General features: G+C 40.6%; 4 protein-coding genes across 4 annotated transcripts; 2 read left to right on the forward strand and 2 right to left on the reverse strand.

The window, feature by feature from the left end:
* Positions 1-275: 275 nt before the first annotated feature.
* On the forward strand, positions 276-3,419 carry LOC129590314 (epidermal retinol dehydrogenase 2-like). Its single transcript, XM_055485476.1, is given in 6 exon segments — positions 276-806; positions 809-966; positions 2,169-2,309; positions 2,462-2,565; positions 2,732-2,857; positions 2,986-3,419. Coding segments are annotated over 6 exon segments (1,101 nt in total). The 5' UTR covers positions 276-376; the 3' UTR covers positions 3,128-3,419.
* A 458-nt stretch (positions 3,420-3,877) lies between these two features.
* LOC129589333 (short-chain dehydrogenase/reductase family 16C member 6-like) lies at positions 3,878-5,912 on the forward strand. The gene is made up of 5 exons (XM_055484048.1): positions 3,878-4,060; positions 4,211-4,495; positions 4,714-4,958; positions 5,151-5,276; positions 5,498-5,912. Exons 1-5 carry the CDS (start codon positions 3,878-3,880, stop codon positions 5,601-5,603), a joined length of 945 nt encoding a protein of 314 aa, XP_055340023.1. The 3' UTR covers positions 5,604-5,912.
* On the reverse strand, positions 5,645-8,275 carry LOC129583873 (2-oxoisovalerate dehydrogenase subunit beta, mitochondrial-like). The gene is made up of 3 exons (XM_055475883.1): positions 6,898-8,275; positions 6,272-6,448; positions 5,645-6,153 (listed from the first exon to the last, which is right to left on the reverse strand). The coding sequence occupies exons 1-3, from the start codon at positions 7,716-7,718 to the stop codon at positions 5,886-5,888; spliced, it is 1,266 nt and encodes a 421-aa protein (XP_055331858.1). The 5' UTR covers positions 7,719-8,275; the 3' UTR covers positions 5,645-5,885.
* A 1,239-nt stretch (positions 8,276-9,514) lies between these two features.
* On the reverse strand, positions 9,515-14,698 carry LOC129589344 (uncharacterized). The gene is made up of 6 exons (XM_055484059.1): positions 14,231-14,698; positions 12,717-13,105; positions 11,767-12,246; positions 11,104-11,493; positions 10,160-10,217; positions 9,515-10,080 (listed from the first exon to the last, which is right to left on the reverse strand). Exons 1-6 carry the CDS (start codon positions 14,696-14,698, stop codon positions 9,910-9,912), a joined length of 1,956 nt encoding a protein of 651 aa, XP_055340034.1. The 3' UTR covers positions 9,515-9,909.
* Between the last annotated feature and the right edge of the window lie 186 nt (positions 14,699-14,884).

The following is a 14,884-nucleotide window of genomic DNA, read 5'->3' on the forward strand; positions in this document are numbered from 1 at the left end:
AGTTTTCCGGCAATGCGGCGTCCTGTGGTGTTGCACGCTAGTCAAGCAAGACTATTTTGAGAAATCTGAATGGATATTTATTTTTTACTTATACTTTCTTTTACATTTCTGACTTGTTTTCTCATCGGAATTTATTAGTAGCCATTCTTTTATTTTTGCTTTCTTACTGGTATTGGTTACCTAAATATCAACCTCAACGTGATCCGTTCGTTCCCTGTAACACTCACTCAGTCCCAGAGTGTACTTATGGTTAGTGCTCAATTACTCATGTATACTAGTACTAATGGAACGCTGCACGAGCAATGAACAAGCGAATGCTTCCCAATTTCGCGAAATTTTCGCTTTACCATTCATTTGCCGTACGGCAGTTTGAGAGATGACTAATTATTATTCTGAAATGCCCGTCCATATCGCATACTCTGATTATGATTTTCATAATTCACGATTTAAATCCATGACTATGTTTTTTCAGTCGCGCTTGAAATTTTTTTCCCTTTCGAAATCTGCCATGAATAGTGTTTTTCAGTTCGCGTACTGTATTATGAGCGTGTTGTATTACTGCGCAGAAGGTTTCATTACACTGTTCATACCGAAATCTTTTCGGACAACGAAAAGCATCTATGGCGAAATTGCTCTGATTACGGGAGCGGGAAGCGGCATCGGGCGCCTGATTGCCGTTCGCTTAGCGAAACTGGGTGCGAAAATTGTCCTGTGGGATGTTAATACCGCTGGCCTGGAACAAACGAAAGCCATGATCGAAAAGGACGGCGGAGAAGCGACAATGTACTTCTGCGACGTCACAGATCGTTTCAGGTGTACGAAACGGCTGAACGGGTTCGTCAGGAAGTCGGGGATGTTTCCTTGTTGGTCAACAATGCGGGAATTGTTAACGGACGATGGTTCATGGATATTCCCGATGAGAAAATCGAGAAAGTCATGGAAGTTAATGTGATTGCTCATTTTTGGGTATGTGTAGCTAATACTTGAAGTCTTGAGAACTATAATTTCGGAATTTTCCATTATTATCTGCCAAGGGAAGTGTACAGCTGATACGGAGTGCGAATAATTCTTAAAACACATTCTTGAAATAATTATGATAATTCTCAAATTTGCTTAGTTATTTCATTCATTTTTTTTAAAAACTGCTGTTTTTCATCAGTACAAAGAAATGCTTTGCAGAGCAGCAAAGCTGCAAATATGCAAAGACTTTGGGAAATAATGTGATTACAGGCTGCTTTGTAGTTTTATCTGCATAACTACTGTCTTGTTCGAAATTTTTTTAACTCTTGTACGTGCATTTTACAGCTTGTAGTTTGGGTCTATGACGATTTTTTTTAAAATCAGCGATATTTAGTGCATGATCCACTTTTTGTAGTTCGTCAGCTGTTTCACTTTTTGGACTTTGATCGAGCGTTGTTAAAACAGTACAAGTCGGTTCTAGTTGAGTTTACATAATTTATTTTTTGAGTTTGTGTTGTGATACTCTCGATAAGATCTAAGAAGTTTGTGTGTAGCAGCGCTTTTTAAATACAGATGCTTTTTCTGTTCAGAATTCGCTTGTACAAGGTAAGCGCGTCGGGTTGTATGAAATTAAAAACTACACAATGCGCAGTTACACGTAATCCAAAACTCTGGAAATACTGCAGAAATTAATATTGCTTCTTCGCTGTTGCTGCCCCGTCGTTATTAAATTTGCCGGTCTTGCTGATTAAAATAAGTTTTCTTTAAGATTTAAAAGCTGTACGCGGAAAGAGTCTTTTCTGAAAAATTGGCAGCAAGGCAATGGAAAAATTTCGCTTTTGACTATGTTTAAGCATTTTATCGTTGAGTTAGTGGAAACAGCCTCTGCAGTGGTGCCAGCGATTCACGTGGTTATGCTCGATTTCTCATTGATATGATCATTTTCTAGTCGCTTCGTTTTGTAATCTTTCACTTTTGATTTCCAACAAAGATCGGCGCGTGTTGGCGAATTTTCATATTATTCAAACAACTACGCTATTGTTACCATATTTTTGAAATGATGATAGAAATGTGCTACTTTTCTTTAATAAATGCCCAGTTTTGGAATTTGTACTTTGGAAGGATGAATGTTGATTAGTGACCGCTGTGCTGTGTACGTTTGTGATGTTTCCGGTATAAACTCCTGAACTTTATAATTTGATTTACAGACTTTGAAGGCATTCCTGCCTCATATGATGACATTGAATCATGGACATGTAGTAACAATTTCCAGCATTGCCGGTCGAAATCCCACTGCCCGCCTTGTTGATTATTGTGCCAGTAAACATGGGGCATTGGGTTTACATGAGGTAATTACGTTGTACTGCCTAAAATGTCATATGTTGTAGCCTCCGTTACGCCGTACAAAAGATAGGAATTATAATTTACGCACTCTCCGTTTTGATCCTCACTCGGTTTCATGATTGCGTTCGTGATTGAAATTTTTCCTTTTTGTTTGCAGTCAGTGGCTTTGGAACTGCGCGCTTTGGGCAAGGATGGCATTCAGATGACCAATATTTGTCCGTTCTTTATTAATACTGGAATGTTCGAAGGGGCTAAAGCCAGGTATGTGGAAAGAACGTGGTATTTGTATAATGGGAAATTTGTTTTAATAGCGGCTTGTAAAAAATGGTATTACTGATTAGATAATTCTTACTGTCCACGGACCAAGATGGACCGGTTTCCTGTTTTCAAGTTCTTCGTTTTCTCTTCTATTCTCCATTTTTTTTAGGCTGCCATTTTTGTTACCGTTAACGGAGCCCGATTATGTCGCTGAGCGAGTGGTTAGAGCTATTCTGCTTAACCAACACCAGGTGTACATTCCCCGAAGCTTATATTTCCTCATGCCCTTACGAGCGTAAGTGATCAACACTTGATCCGTTCACTTGATCCCAGTTTTCCACATTATGATATTTTACTTTAAAACTATCGTAGAGAATTGTAGTCCTAACACAGATAGGCATCTAATTTTTTTATGTTCTGCAGGCTGCTCCCACGTAAAGCGATCATAGCTATCGAAGACTTTTTGGGAGTTCAGGATTTCATGGCATCTTTTGTTGGGCGCGAAAGAAGGAAAGTTACTCAAGACTGGTCGCGGGATCGGGCATCTGCTGGAACGCCATCGTGAATCAGTTATAGCCATGTTTCTCATTGGCGTAGCGTTTTGTGCCTGTACAGTGACTGCGGTTGTTCCTGGATCACAACGTTGCCTTGCCAAGAACTTGTTCAGTTTATGTTTTATTAGCAGACAGGTTATTATGTGTTATGTCTTACTCATGGACCAAATTGTGATCTGCTGTGTTAATCCGGTTTCGGTTTTTCGTTGTATAATGAACATTTTATTAAAACTCTTGATGGATTCCAGAACACCTTTTCCAAGGTTACGATTAAGATTTAAACATTAACGTTTTGCTTCGAAAGACGAACACATTCAGCATGTTGCGAAATGTATGGAGATACACCGGGCGACATGTCCATCCCGGAATGAAATTTAATACGCAGAGGTCGTTGTTGTTCCTATTAGAATCCTTCCGGATCGGAAGCTATAAAACCATTAGATGATGATCAATCTGTTGATCCGTTTCAATCGGTCACGTACGTTGTACACAGGAGAAACCGAGCGTATTAATTCCCTTGCACAACTACGTTGGATATTAAACTCGCAGGAAAGGAGCGGCAAGGGATTTTCCAATCCTTTTTATCTCACATTCGTGACAAATGAAATAAACCTCGAAACGAAGAAACCAAAAATTTTCGATGCTAATAATCTTTTGCACGTGTGTTTTTCAAATACTGAGCGTACTGATTTACAGCTGCTTAAAAGTAAAACCGGTGTTCCTCACCGCAACTTTCATTTCGGCATTGTCAGGTTATCAAAATGGCGCGCTGTTCAGATATTGCAATTTTACTGAGTTTACCATTTAAAATACTGTATTATATGTGTGAGTCTGCTATTCTGTGGATGGTTCCATTGTCATTACGACGGAAGCAATGTATTGAAGGGGATACGGCTTTGGTTACCGGTGCGGGAAACGGTATCGGTCGGCATGTTGCACTTGGCGTAAGTGAATTGGTCAGTTTGTACGAGTAGTTTTTTATTAAAAGGGTTTGAGTTAGTGCGCATGTACAAATATCTTTTTAAATTCAGAGCAACCAAAATTTACTCCCTAATAAATTTAATTACGGTTGCCTCTGACTACGTTAATTGTAGCTGGCAGCCAAGGGCGTCCGTGTGGCGCTGTTGGATCGGGATGTTCAAGCGGTCACATCGGTTCACCAAGAGATACGCAGTCGAGGTGGCCAGGCGCATATTTTTATTTGTGACCTTTCTTCGCGCAAACAGATTTACGAGACGGCAGCGTCGATTCGATCCACTATTGGGGAAGTAACTATTTTAATTAACAATGCCGGAGTGGTGAATGGCAAAACAATTCTCGATTTATGCGATGAGGAAATCGAGAACAGTTTTGCGGTGAATGTAATGGCACATTTTTGGGTAAGTGGTCAACACATTCGACACATTCATTCATTCATCAAGAGCAGACAACTCGGTTAACGGGACTTCAATGTCTATTGTCTGGTCAAGCAGGTCGGGCATATTGGCAGCAAAATATTAATTGTGCATGCCAATTCTTATTAAACTAATGAAGAAAAGGGCAGAACCGCAGCATTAAAAATAAGAATTATTGAAAATTGCCGCTAATAAATTTGCAGATGGTCAGGGCGTTTCTTCCCGACATGATGTCGCAGAACCGCGGCCACATAGTGACCATCTCGAGCGTAGCAGCCGTCGCCGGTATTCGCAAGCTTGGTGACTATTGTGCATCAAAAGCAGCAGCTACCATACTGCATGAAACTGTCGCTACGGAAGTTCGGGTAGCGGGATATAAAGGGATACATGCGACCCTTGTAGCACCTTACCTAGTGGACACGGGAATGTTTGCCGGTGCCACAAGCAGGTACGCCGCTTGAATTAGTCTATTGAGTAAAAATCAAAAAATGCCGTAATGGCTTTTTCAACAACACAGAAGCCGCCACATCACACTACAGTGGATGTGGGCCATGTGGCGACTTCACCGCACTACGCCACGTTTTACAGCCATTTAGCGTGGCTAATATTTCGCGTACAATATTCTTTGTTGCATTTTTAGATTCCCTTGGATTACGCCCATTCTGGGACCAGCCGTCGTAGCTGAGAAAGTCATCCAAGCCATCTTGTATAAGGAAGCAAAGGTCACTCTTCCAGCCATCATGAGATTTTTAATTCCAATTTACAGGTGTGAACATATCTTTTAATCACTGATCCACTCCTACAAGATTACATATTACTCGTATCTGCGACCAAATGAACACGCCATCTCATCCACCCCCGCAGGAAAAGCTAACTCATGGATTAGCCATGAACTTGCCATTAAAACTATGTTTTTCCATAAATTTATGCATAACGTTGCTTAGTAGAACCACTTTGCTACCCAGCGCGTTTTTGTATTATCTATAGAATACTTCCTACAAAGATCGTGGAGAGCAAAGACGATATTTTTGGGCTACAAAGGTGCATGGACAATTTCACCGGTCGGAAGCGAAGCGCACACTCGGACTTATAAACGACGTTTCTCCAAAATGCATGAATACCGGCAACATCAATTTCGCATCATTTTCTTGTTTAACTACTTCTTTGCAGCAGTTGCAGTAATTATATGAAATTCAAATGCTTAACCTTCATCTGAGCAATACGTGAATTCCGAGTTTGTCAACCGAAACAAGGGCCGAAACAAGGACCAGCCATAACATAATTTCTTTAAACTCTATGAATTTGCTTTCTATCACGAAGCGGCTAAAAACTTAAAATCGGTGCCTACGGCAAAACAATATTTCACAATTAAACTTTAGAATTTAACCATTTTCTTGATCGTTTCAACACACCGCCACTTGTCAGGAATGTAATACGGTTCCAGTGTATGCGGGAACGGAGTATCCCAACCACAAACCCGCTCAATGGGTGCTTCCAAATTAAGAAAGCACTCTTTCTGCACATAGGAAGCAATTTCCGAAGCGAACCCGTTCGTGACCGGTGCTTCATGAGATATCAACAATCGACCAGTTTTCGCCACTGACTGGCAGACAGTTTCAGCATCCCACGGCAGAATTGTTCTCCTAAAAAGAATACGTACACAATCAGACATGACACAAGCATAACATAACCATTGAACAGCTGACTACGCGTCGGGGACGAAATTTCAAGGTTGTTGAGCGTAACTGCCGGTACACTTACAGATCGATAACTTCACAGCTGACTCCCAAAGTGTCTTTGGCGATAGCCGCCACCTCTTTGAGCACATGGATCTGCGTACCGTATCCCACCAACGTAACATCGTTACCTCCTTCCAATATTTCGGCCTTCCCCAAGGGGATCGTATAATCACCGGTTGGAACATTTTCTACCGCTGACCTGCAAAACAAGAAAAATAATTCAATGCCGCCGGAACTGCAACTCTGCACAGAAACACAGATTCGAGCAGACGTAGCAATTCACTTTGATCTAAATACTTAATACGTCGTTTAAACCTGTAGAATCTCGAAAGGCAAGAAACATCTTGCTATTAAAATAAAATTCCGTAAAACGAGAAGGGAAATGAGGAAAGTAAAACAGAGAAGTAAAGCCTTTATTTTACCCAAATTCCTATCTGCCTGCTCAATGCTCTCTCTCACAACTGTGAAACGATGTCAAAAACCTACAGAAACTGCCGTAACAATGCATACGACACATGCCAGATGTTACAAAGATCTCCGATAATGCTTTCAAGGAAAAATTAACAAGTGATAGAGTTAAAGTTCGTTATTCACCTACGATGTTGCTTACAATTGTTTTTAGCCTCAGCGTAGCGCGTCAAACCGTACCTGTACATAATTTTCGGCTCAAAGAAAACACACGGATTATCATCACGAATGCAGGATAAGAGCAATCCCTTGGCCTGAATAGGACCACGAGGGATAACCACTTTCAGACCAGGAGTGTGGGCAAAATACGCTTCAGGACTTTGTGAATGGTACAGTGCGCCGTGTCCGACGGCGCCGTATGGAGCACGCACCGTCAGCTTCCCACAGTTGAACTGGTTCCCCGAGCGATAACGGAATTTTGCGGCTTCGTTGACCAGCTGATCAAAGGCCGGAAAGATATAGTCAGCGAACTGCACCTCGGCGATGGAAGTGGCTCCTGCCACGGCCACACCGATACCAAAACCCACGATACCCTGTTCGCACAGCGGAGTGTTGAAAACACGGTCTTTGCCGTGGCGTTCCTGCAAGTTAATGGTAGCTCGAAATACTCCGCCAAATGCCACATCTTCTCCAAATATCACGGCAGTCTTATCTGTGGCGAGGGCGACATCCATAGCGCTGTTAATAGACTGGAAGAGGTTGAGTTTGGTTGTTTCTCCATATTCGGGATTGGCAACTTCTGGTGCATACGTGAAACGCGCAGACACGTTGCGTGTTGGAGCGGCACAGAGGACAGCGCGATGACGGAGCAAGGAAAAGGACGAAGAGAATAATCTGAGACTCATTTCACACACAGAAAATGGCAGACAATTAGAGAACAACAAGAGAAGAAACCGCAAAGCACTCAGTTCTGCGTACAAATTTGGATTTGCGTACGAGCTGAAGTTATTACAGTACAGATTTCGATGCGGGATGCAATCAGCTGTTCGATGGCGAATCATAGATGTACTGTACCGCACTTTACGTCTTACGACACAGCATTAGTGGATCGATGCTATGGCACTATGCTGTACTTAACACATTATTTTTTGGTAAGTGATAATTTATTAGTTAAATGAAAATGTATATATACTACAGCAGGCGTTCTGACATGAGACATAAATATTAAAGAAACAAGCCCAGCACGGATGAATATTGGCCGATGACTATTAAAAACACTAAAGTGACATTTCCTACGGAAATAGCTCCGTCAGGCCTGGATGGGAAAGGGAAATAATCGGGATAAACGGGAACTGGATACAAACCACATGGAATACTTCTATAATTATTAGGCTATTAGCCCAACCACATTCTAGCGACAGCTATGCTGACTATGCAGTATGCCCGTATTAACTGGCATACCGTAAACCACACCCCTAACTTGTGCCAATCACAGGGGTGTAACATTTTGGTTACAGATTTCCCCATAGACCGTGCAAGAAACAAGCCGTATACACTCTTATACAGAAAGTCTCACTTTCTGTTTTTATTATAGTGTATAGGTCCTGCAACAGTGTGCAGGCCTGACGGAAAAATAAGTAATTCTAAGGATGTGTTGCTTTGCGGTCGCTTACAGACTGTCATAATATTAATGAACCCGTACGTATGTTTAGTAATATAAACGTACGTATGTACGTATGTCGTACGTATGTACGTATGTACGTATGTACGTATGTACGTATGTATGTACGTATGTATGTACGTACGTATGTACGTATGTATGTACGTATGTACGTATGTATGTACGTATGTCTATATTATGATACACTTTACATAAGTTAATCGAAACACGGACTGCCTTCTTGTACATACAGTACATAACTTCCAATGATGACTAACGCAATGATGACTGACGTGTTAAGTTACTTACATAAATTTTTTACTTTGTATTGTACTCGTACTTATTGTTAAGTAGCAGCTCAGATATTGCTACTGTTCTGGGTCAAGTTGTGTTAGAACAGTGTGCATTTCTTATCGCGTCCATGGTAACAAGCTTATGATTGACCACTGGACCTAGACAAATGATTTGGGCAAAACGTCAACAATCTTGGATCCACCGCTACACCTAGAGAATTTTGATGTACTTTAAAGCAACAAAATTGGTGAAGTAGAAGCCGAGATCCTTTGCCTCAAAGGACAGGGCCGAAGTCCTGGCACAGGTAATCAGTATTCATATAACGAAAATCAAAAACAATCAGCAATGTTACTATATTAGGTAACAATTTACAGAATTTAGATAATGTTTAAGCAAAAAATTATAATTATATACGCGCACTGTCTATGTATGTGATCAGAAGAGGCGGAAAATAACGGTGCCGCTCAGCGTACGGTTTTGAACTATTCGTAAGTACTGTACTCCTTATGTACAATAATTATTGTTGTAGTAATAACTGCGTACAACTCCTTTTATTGTAGTTGGACTTCAATTGGAAAGCGTACGAGCTCTCAGAGCTGGAAGATGTGTTGCAGTTCTATCGCAGAATATATTGTTCTGGTGCCTTAGATATGAATAAAGGAGACTTAATAAATTATTACGTCGTTAACATTTTCCAGTTTTCTTTTTTGTTTATTCTGGCAAAATTACCGTACTTACTGTTCTGTAAGAATAACCAGATTATATAATTTTTGATAGTTTTACTTCATCGGATGCTGGTACGAGTTGTACTCCATAAACTTTAATATCTTCAATATCTAATACACATATATTGTACAGCCAATAGTTTATATAGTAATTATAAGCTTCAACATTGCTTTCGTTTACAAGTTACAATCAAGAAAGAGCCATAAATTAATAATGTGAACGTCCACGAACAATACATTGTACACGTGTCTATTCAACGAACAATAGCGTGCAACAATAGCGAACATCTAGTGGTATGCATGACAACACAAGCATAACGATTAGATAGTTCACTTGTGATTTATGTGTGCTATGATCTTCCTCAGCTGCGCGCATAACGCGCTGTACGGTATCGCGGTAATATTATGCCGGATGCGCTTCAGCTGTAATCATTCGCCACCGTTGAAACCTTGTTTCACATTGATTTCCTTCGGCAGAAGTTGAAGATGTCATCAGTGCATGAAATTAGCACCTTGACAATAGCTCACACGAAATCCACCTCTTCATTTCCTGCCTACAATTTACCGCTTCGATTACACGAAGCCGGTATGTGGATTGCGCTCCGATTTCATAATCAACTGGGCCTCATGGAGAATGCGTGTACGCGGTCCCATGGGAACTCCCAGGCGTCGTAGTTTGTCTTCAGTCATGTAAGGCAATTCATTCAGACCGATTCTCTCAATTTCAAAGAGGCGGGCGTATTTCTATAAAAAAAATTTATTGTCGGACCTATGTTCAATCCTGAATTAGGTAGGATAAAAACATGTGACCCGATATCCCTACCTCATAGCCCAGCTTTTTCAGGAATATACGCACCAACGGCGGTTCAGAGCCAAAAAACCTAAATAAACATTTTTCTGTTAGCAGTCAACAATTATTAAAGTACCGTTTTCATTCCTCTCACGATAGCTGATTACATTAGGGTGCTACGGTACAATACGTGCATTTACAACCAACGTTTACTGAAATTCTGTTCATCCGTTTGCGGTTCGAAGCCTTTGAGGTTCCAAGTTTGGTTACATCGATATATCGACTTTCAGTGTACGAGTATCTGATTAACGAAATAAAAATAACTAATGGTAAGTTACATCGAATCACCGACTTACAGGTACAGTAGTAATAAACAGTAAACTCGAAAACAAAATAATTCAGTGATGCATTAATGATTAAAGCAATGCGCCAGGAAACGTTTAGCAATAAGTCAATAACCGGGCTGCATGTCAGTCTATACTAGCAGGATTTCGGGTACACTTTACTGAAGCCGTTTATTAAAAAATAAAAGTAAGGAAATAGATCCTACTGCAAGGATAGCAATAACAGTAAGGATAATTCGCAAAATGTTCTCTTCCGACATCACTGTAAACACTGTACTGTATTACCATACTGTTTTAACAGGGAAAATATGAAATATATAAGAAGCGGTTACGTTATGTTCCCAGATTTCTTGGAATAGATATTATTCATAATTTCCTGAACAGTCTCTTGTGGTAAGCACTAAGATCTTTCTCACTGATTTGGTAGTTGACCGGGCCTACTTTATCATTACGAACGAAAGAATTCTCTTAAATAGTCCAGATGCGAGTAGGTAACTAGTTTGTATTCAAGTGAAAAAAGTTCTTGGATTAATAAGTGCAGATTTCCGGCCTGGTTAGTTCCATAATCCCATTCTATTTTGGTTTGCTGCGAACATTTCTTGGCTAAATAACATTACAACACAGTGCGCTTACTTTGTTAATTTATTAACTCGTTCAGGATTGGATAGCATGTGTGTATTATCAGATGCGCCCTTGGATTGTGGAACGGTGATAACCGCACCAATGTTTGCTGGCCGGGATGACAATGCAACAGGTGTGGGCAGTGAATCCGAATTTCCGTTCTGGCTGAGATCCGTAGTTGACCTGTACACAACCGGCAACGGCTGTACGCTTGGCTGCAGGGAATGAGTCGGCGGCTTTTCATCGGCGAATCGCACTCTTGGCCGTTGGTTAAGCTCCAGATGGCGAAGAGATGCCTGTTGCGCTTCTATTTCGTTTGTTAGATATTCGATGTTTTGTGTCAGTTTACTAATATGTCCTTCCAGCATTTCACAACGTCGTTGCATGTCCACGTCATGAGGGCTACATTTTACAAAGAGACGCAATGTACAGATGGTATACGAGTACATAACTATCTGTGTACTAGCGAGACGACTACAGTAAGCATGACAGCACCTCTGTCACGCATGCTCTGACTCTACTACTACTATTACATTATTTACATACTACCAGGACCTGATACTCGGTATAATAAAAATTGATAATTATATTGTTTTGGATGGCAACTTTTAAATTACATTAATTTGACTAGACCATCCGCAATGCCGTAGTGAATTTAATAGTACAATTTAATACCTTTCGTTTCTTGATCGAGCAACAGCCTCCAGTGATGTTTGGGCTTGTGTATGCACATGAGCATGCTGTGGTGAAATTGCAATATTCTCTGTCGAGGGTGATGAGCGTATAAGAGGAGTCGGCTTATGGGAACTCATGGCTTGTAACAATTTCATCTGCATATCGCATAATGCGAGAACTTGCTTTTTGGCAAGATATTCGTAAAGATTTGCGTCATCTTCTTGCAGATTCCCAGAAAATCCTTCATCGGAAGACGCCCTGTGATCACCGCCGGTAGAATCCAGATCACCGTCGGTACTGTTGCTGCCGGCATAATCATTATGGCTAGAATGCTTCTCATGGCTTGATAATGCCGGCTGATCCCAGAAACCGGCTTCATCAGCCGGAGAATGTGATTCACTAGGGCAGTTCACAGGGGAAAAGGGTGTAGAGGGAGGTGTCGATGATGGCACCGTAGGTTTACGGCTTCCGGCAAAATTCCTAAAGATACCCATGCAGCTTTGTAAATTGTATGTGTATAGATAAAGGTATCGCACAGAGGACTATTCACGATCAGTAACATACAGAGTAGTCAGCATGTAACAATAAACTACTTCTAGTACTTTATATGCATAGATTAAATAAACAAGGTTCTGACAAATCAATTATTCATAAAGGTCTTCAGTTAATATGCACAATGCTATAATACCAATTATGCTTTTCGGCGACTTGATCAAATGGTCATGGATAAACAATGTCATCGCTAACATTCCAGAGTACGTGCAAAAACCACAACGCGTTTCTTACTACGTAATCACACCGCGTTATAACAAATTTGTTTATCGTATAATTAATTTGAACCTAAAAACCTAAACAAGCATGTTTCTAACATTATTTCGTGACTAACACTTTTTTGTGACTCTCAGGCTCTTTAATTTACGTACGCAAACATGGTCTATCAAAAGATTTACCGGTGAACTTCACTTTGTTTGCTTTCTTTGGACATTGGCGCTCTGCTAGAGTTGTCAAAGGTCTCCCTAAACTCGACGTCGGTCAGTATTCTTCTGTTATGTCCACTACGGGTGGGCACCGCTGGAGATGTTTTCAGATCGTAAAACTGACATTTGTTACGGTTAGGACTCCTCAACCGTAGAGGTGGCTTTCCGTCCCGCTGACCGGTATCAAGCGTAGCATGACGTTTCGGTAAATAAGGTCCATCATATGAGCATAAATCACTAAGGCGGTGGTACAAAACATTCGGCTCCAGCTGTTGCATATCCGGCGACGGCGATGCCGGTACGGCACGCACGTTTAGTAGACCGGTATTCATGTTATAGTAATCCTCCATCGAAATATTTTCCTGTATAAAAAAGTCTGAAGCTTCTAAAAAAATATAAGTCACATGGGAAGCGAAAATGGTTTCATATAACATTAAACCATTATCTTCTAACCTCAAGCTACGATTATCGCCTGTTAAACTTTTAACAGAAAATAATTTATAAAGCATAAGTCAAAACAACTGACGAATTGCTAAGGGCATTATATATGCAATTATGTTGGTTCGGATTTTATTTCATATGAATGTGAGGGTAGTTATGATCTTCTTGTCACAGATGCAAACAGTGGGTGGTAAATCATACCAGTAACATTGAAATTTTGTCTTGACCGGTATTCGGCTACGCAGTTTACAGTTACCATACTATCTTAATTGACTTAATATAATCAGTAATCCGCATATAACCATTATATATGTCAACTTAAGCCTAGTAAAAAGTAGTAAAGCAAGATGGTACTGTACTGGATGAAAATTGCTCTGAATGGTGAGTACGTAGCACTTTAAAACTTGTAGGCCGATAATGACAGTACAAAAAAGGAGCACTCACACGACACTGATTCACTGCATTGTACACTCTCACCTACAACGCGGATTGTCATAGGTTGCGACTTTATTCAGTTACTTATCATGTCGATAAAGAAACACTAATTAATGTGGTCTGTATTATCAGCTACAAGCTAATTTAAATGTTTTTAACTGTAAACTTCAAAAGTTTGCCGGGGCGATACGTAACTCGCATATTCGTTCAGATATTTATATGATCTACAGTCTGTACGGATACTGTATGTATTCGGGAAATATATCCTCTTCTATCAATAATTTTTCCTTATGGATTGTGTAAAAAAATACTCATGAAGTGCTAAACCTGTACGAATAGTATATTATACGATACCACATTTACTGCAAAACTGTATATATATGCAGTTAAAATGTGATATTACGTTTTGGTTTTTCACATGCAGTTGCTGCATCCCCGGTAAAAAATAATATCAAATTATCAAAAATCTATCAGTTAACACAACATCTATACATATAGATAAATTATTGATTGTGGCAGTCATTAATTGCCATTGTGTATTTCATTACATATCAGTACAATTACACGGATTACCATTGATGTAACCAGAATGGTTGCTTTATAGAACACACCTTGGCTAAAATCCGACGCAAACGCAACTCCAGTGATGCTTCAGCGCTATCCACATCTTCTTCACTGCACCATGACGAATTATCATCCTCATTACGCTGACCATTCCCGGAAGCTGCTGTAGCTGTGCCGGTCTGCAGTTGCAATCTGGCACGGCGTTTATGCATCTGTTTCCGTTTAAGTTCGGCTAAGGTTAAGACAGCACCGGTCGCTACAGGTGAAGGTGATGATGAGCGGACACGCTGATTGTCCGTCACAGGTGTGGCAGGTGGACAATGGCCATTGGCAACGCTTCTCCTGGCTGCGGCAGCCGGTATGTGCAGCTTATCGAGTTTATTTTTCCAGTGTTCGGGATCATCTAAATCATAATTAATAATAACACTCCGTCCGGGATATGGCGGTGGCTCAGCGGGACGAGCGGCGTGCGCCACCGTTGATTCTTGATGGTGCGGGTCAGATGGTGACTGCATTCTGCTATGGAGCAGTAAGTTAATGGCTAAAAAAATCAGCCAAACTAGAGTAGCTATCGCGCGAGAATCACATTAAAATGCCAATGATTTCGATCGGCTAATGGAATTTGATGTAGAACTGATGGTGAGTAAAAAAGCTACATCCGCGTCTTTCCGTTAATAGCCAGTGGTCGATACTGATGGATT

This window comes from Paramacrobiotus metropolitanus, unplaced genomic scaffold, assembly GCF_019649055.1.
Source record: "Paramacrobiotus metropolitanus isolate TYO unplaced genomic scaffold, Prichtersi_v1.0 Parri_scaffold0000002, whole genome shotgun sequence".
Lineage (NCBI taxonomy): Eukaryota > Metazoa > Tardigrada > Eutardigrada > Parachela > Macrobiotidae > Paramacrobiotus > Paramacrobiotus metropolitanus.

Excerpts from the sequence above, each read along its gene's own strand:
- LOC129583873 (XM_055475883.1), bottom strand. The coding sequence starts at position 7,718 with ATGATTCGCCATCGAACAGCTGATTGCATCCCGCATCGAAATCTGTAC. Across the intron at positions 6,449-6,897 it reads GAGCCGAAAATTATGTACAG|GTCAGCGGTAGAAAATGTTC; the intron begins GTACGGTTTGAC and ends CTTGTTTTGCAG. Across the intron at positions 6,154-6,271 it reads AGCTGTGAAGTTATCGATCT|GAGAACAATTCTGCCGTGGG; the intron begins GTAAGTGTACCG and ends TATTCTTTTTAG.
- LOC129589344 (XM_055484059.1), bottom strand. The coding sequence starts at position 14,698 with ATGCAGTCACCATCTGACCCGCACCATCAAGAATCAACGGTGGCGCAC. Across the intron at positions 13,106-14,230 it reads TGCGTCGGATTTTAGCCAAG|GAAAATATTTCGATGGAGGA; the intron begins GTGTGTTCTATA and ends TTTTTTATACAG. Across the intron at positions 12,247-12,716 it reads AAACAAAGTGAAGTTCACCG|GAATTTTGCCGGAAGCCGTA; the intron begins GTAAATCTTTTG and ends GGGTATCTTTAG.
- LOC129589333 (XM_055484048.1), top strand. The coding sequence starts at position 3,878 with ATGGCGCGCTGTTCAGATATTGCAATTTTACTGAGTTTACCATTTAAA. Across the intron at positions 4,061-4,210 it reads GTCGGCATGTTGCACTTGGC|CTGGCAGCCAAGGGCGTCCG; the intron begins GTAAGTGAATTG and ends CGTTAATTGTAG. Across the intron at positions 4,959-5,150 it reads TTTGCCGGTGCCACAAGCAG|ATTCCCTTGGATTACGCCCA; the intron begins GTACGCCGCTTG and ends TTGCATTTTTAG.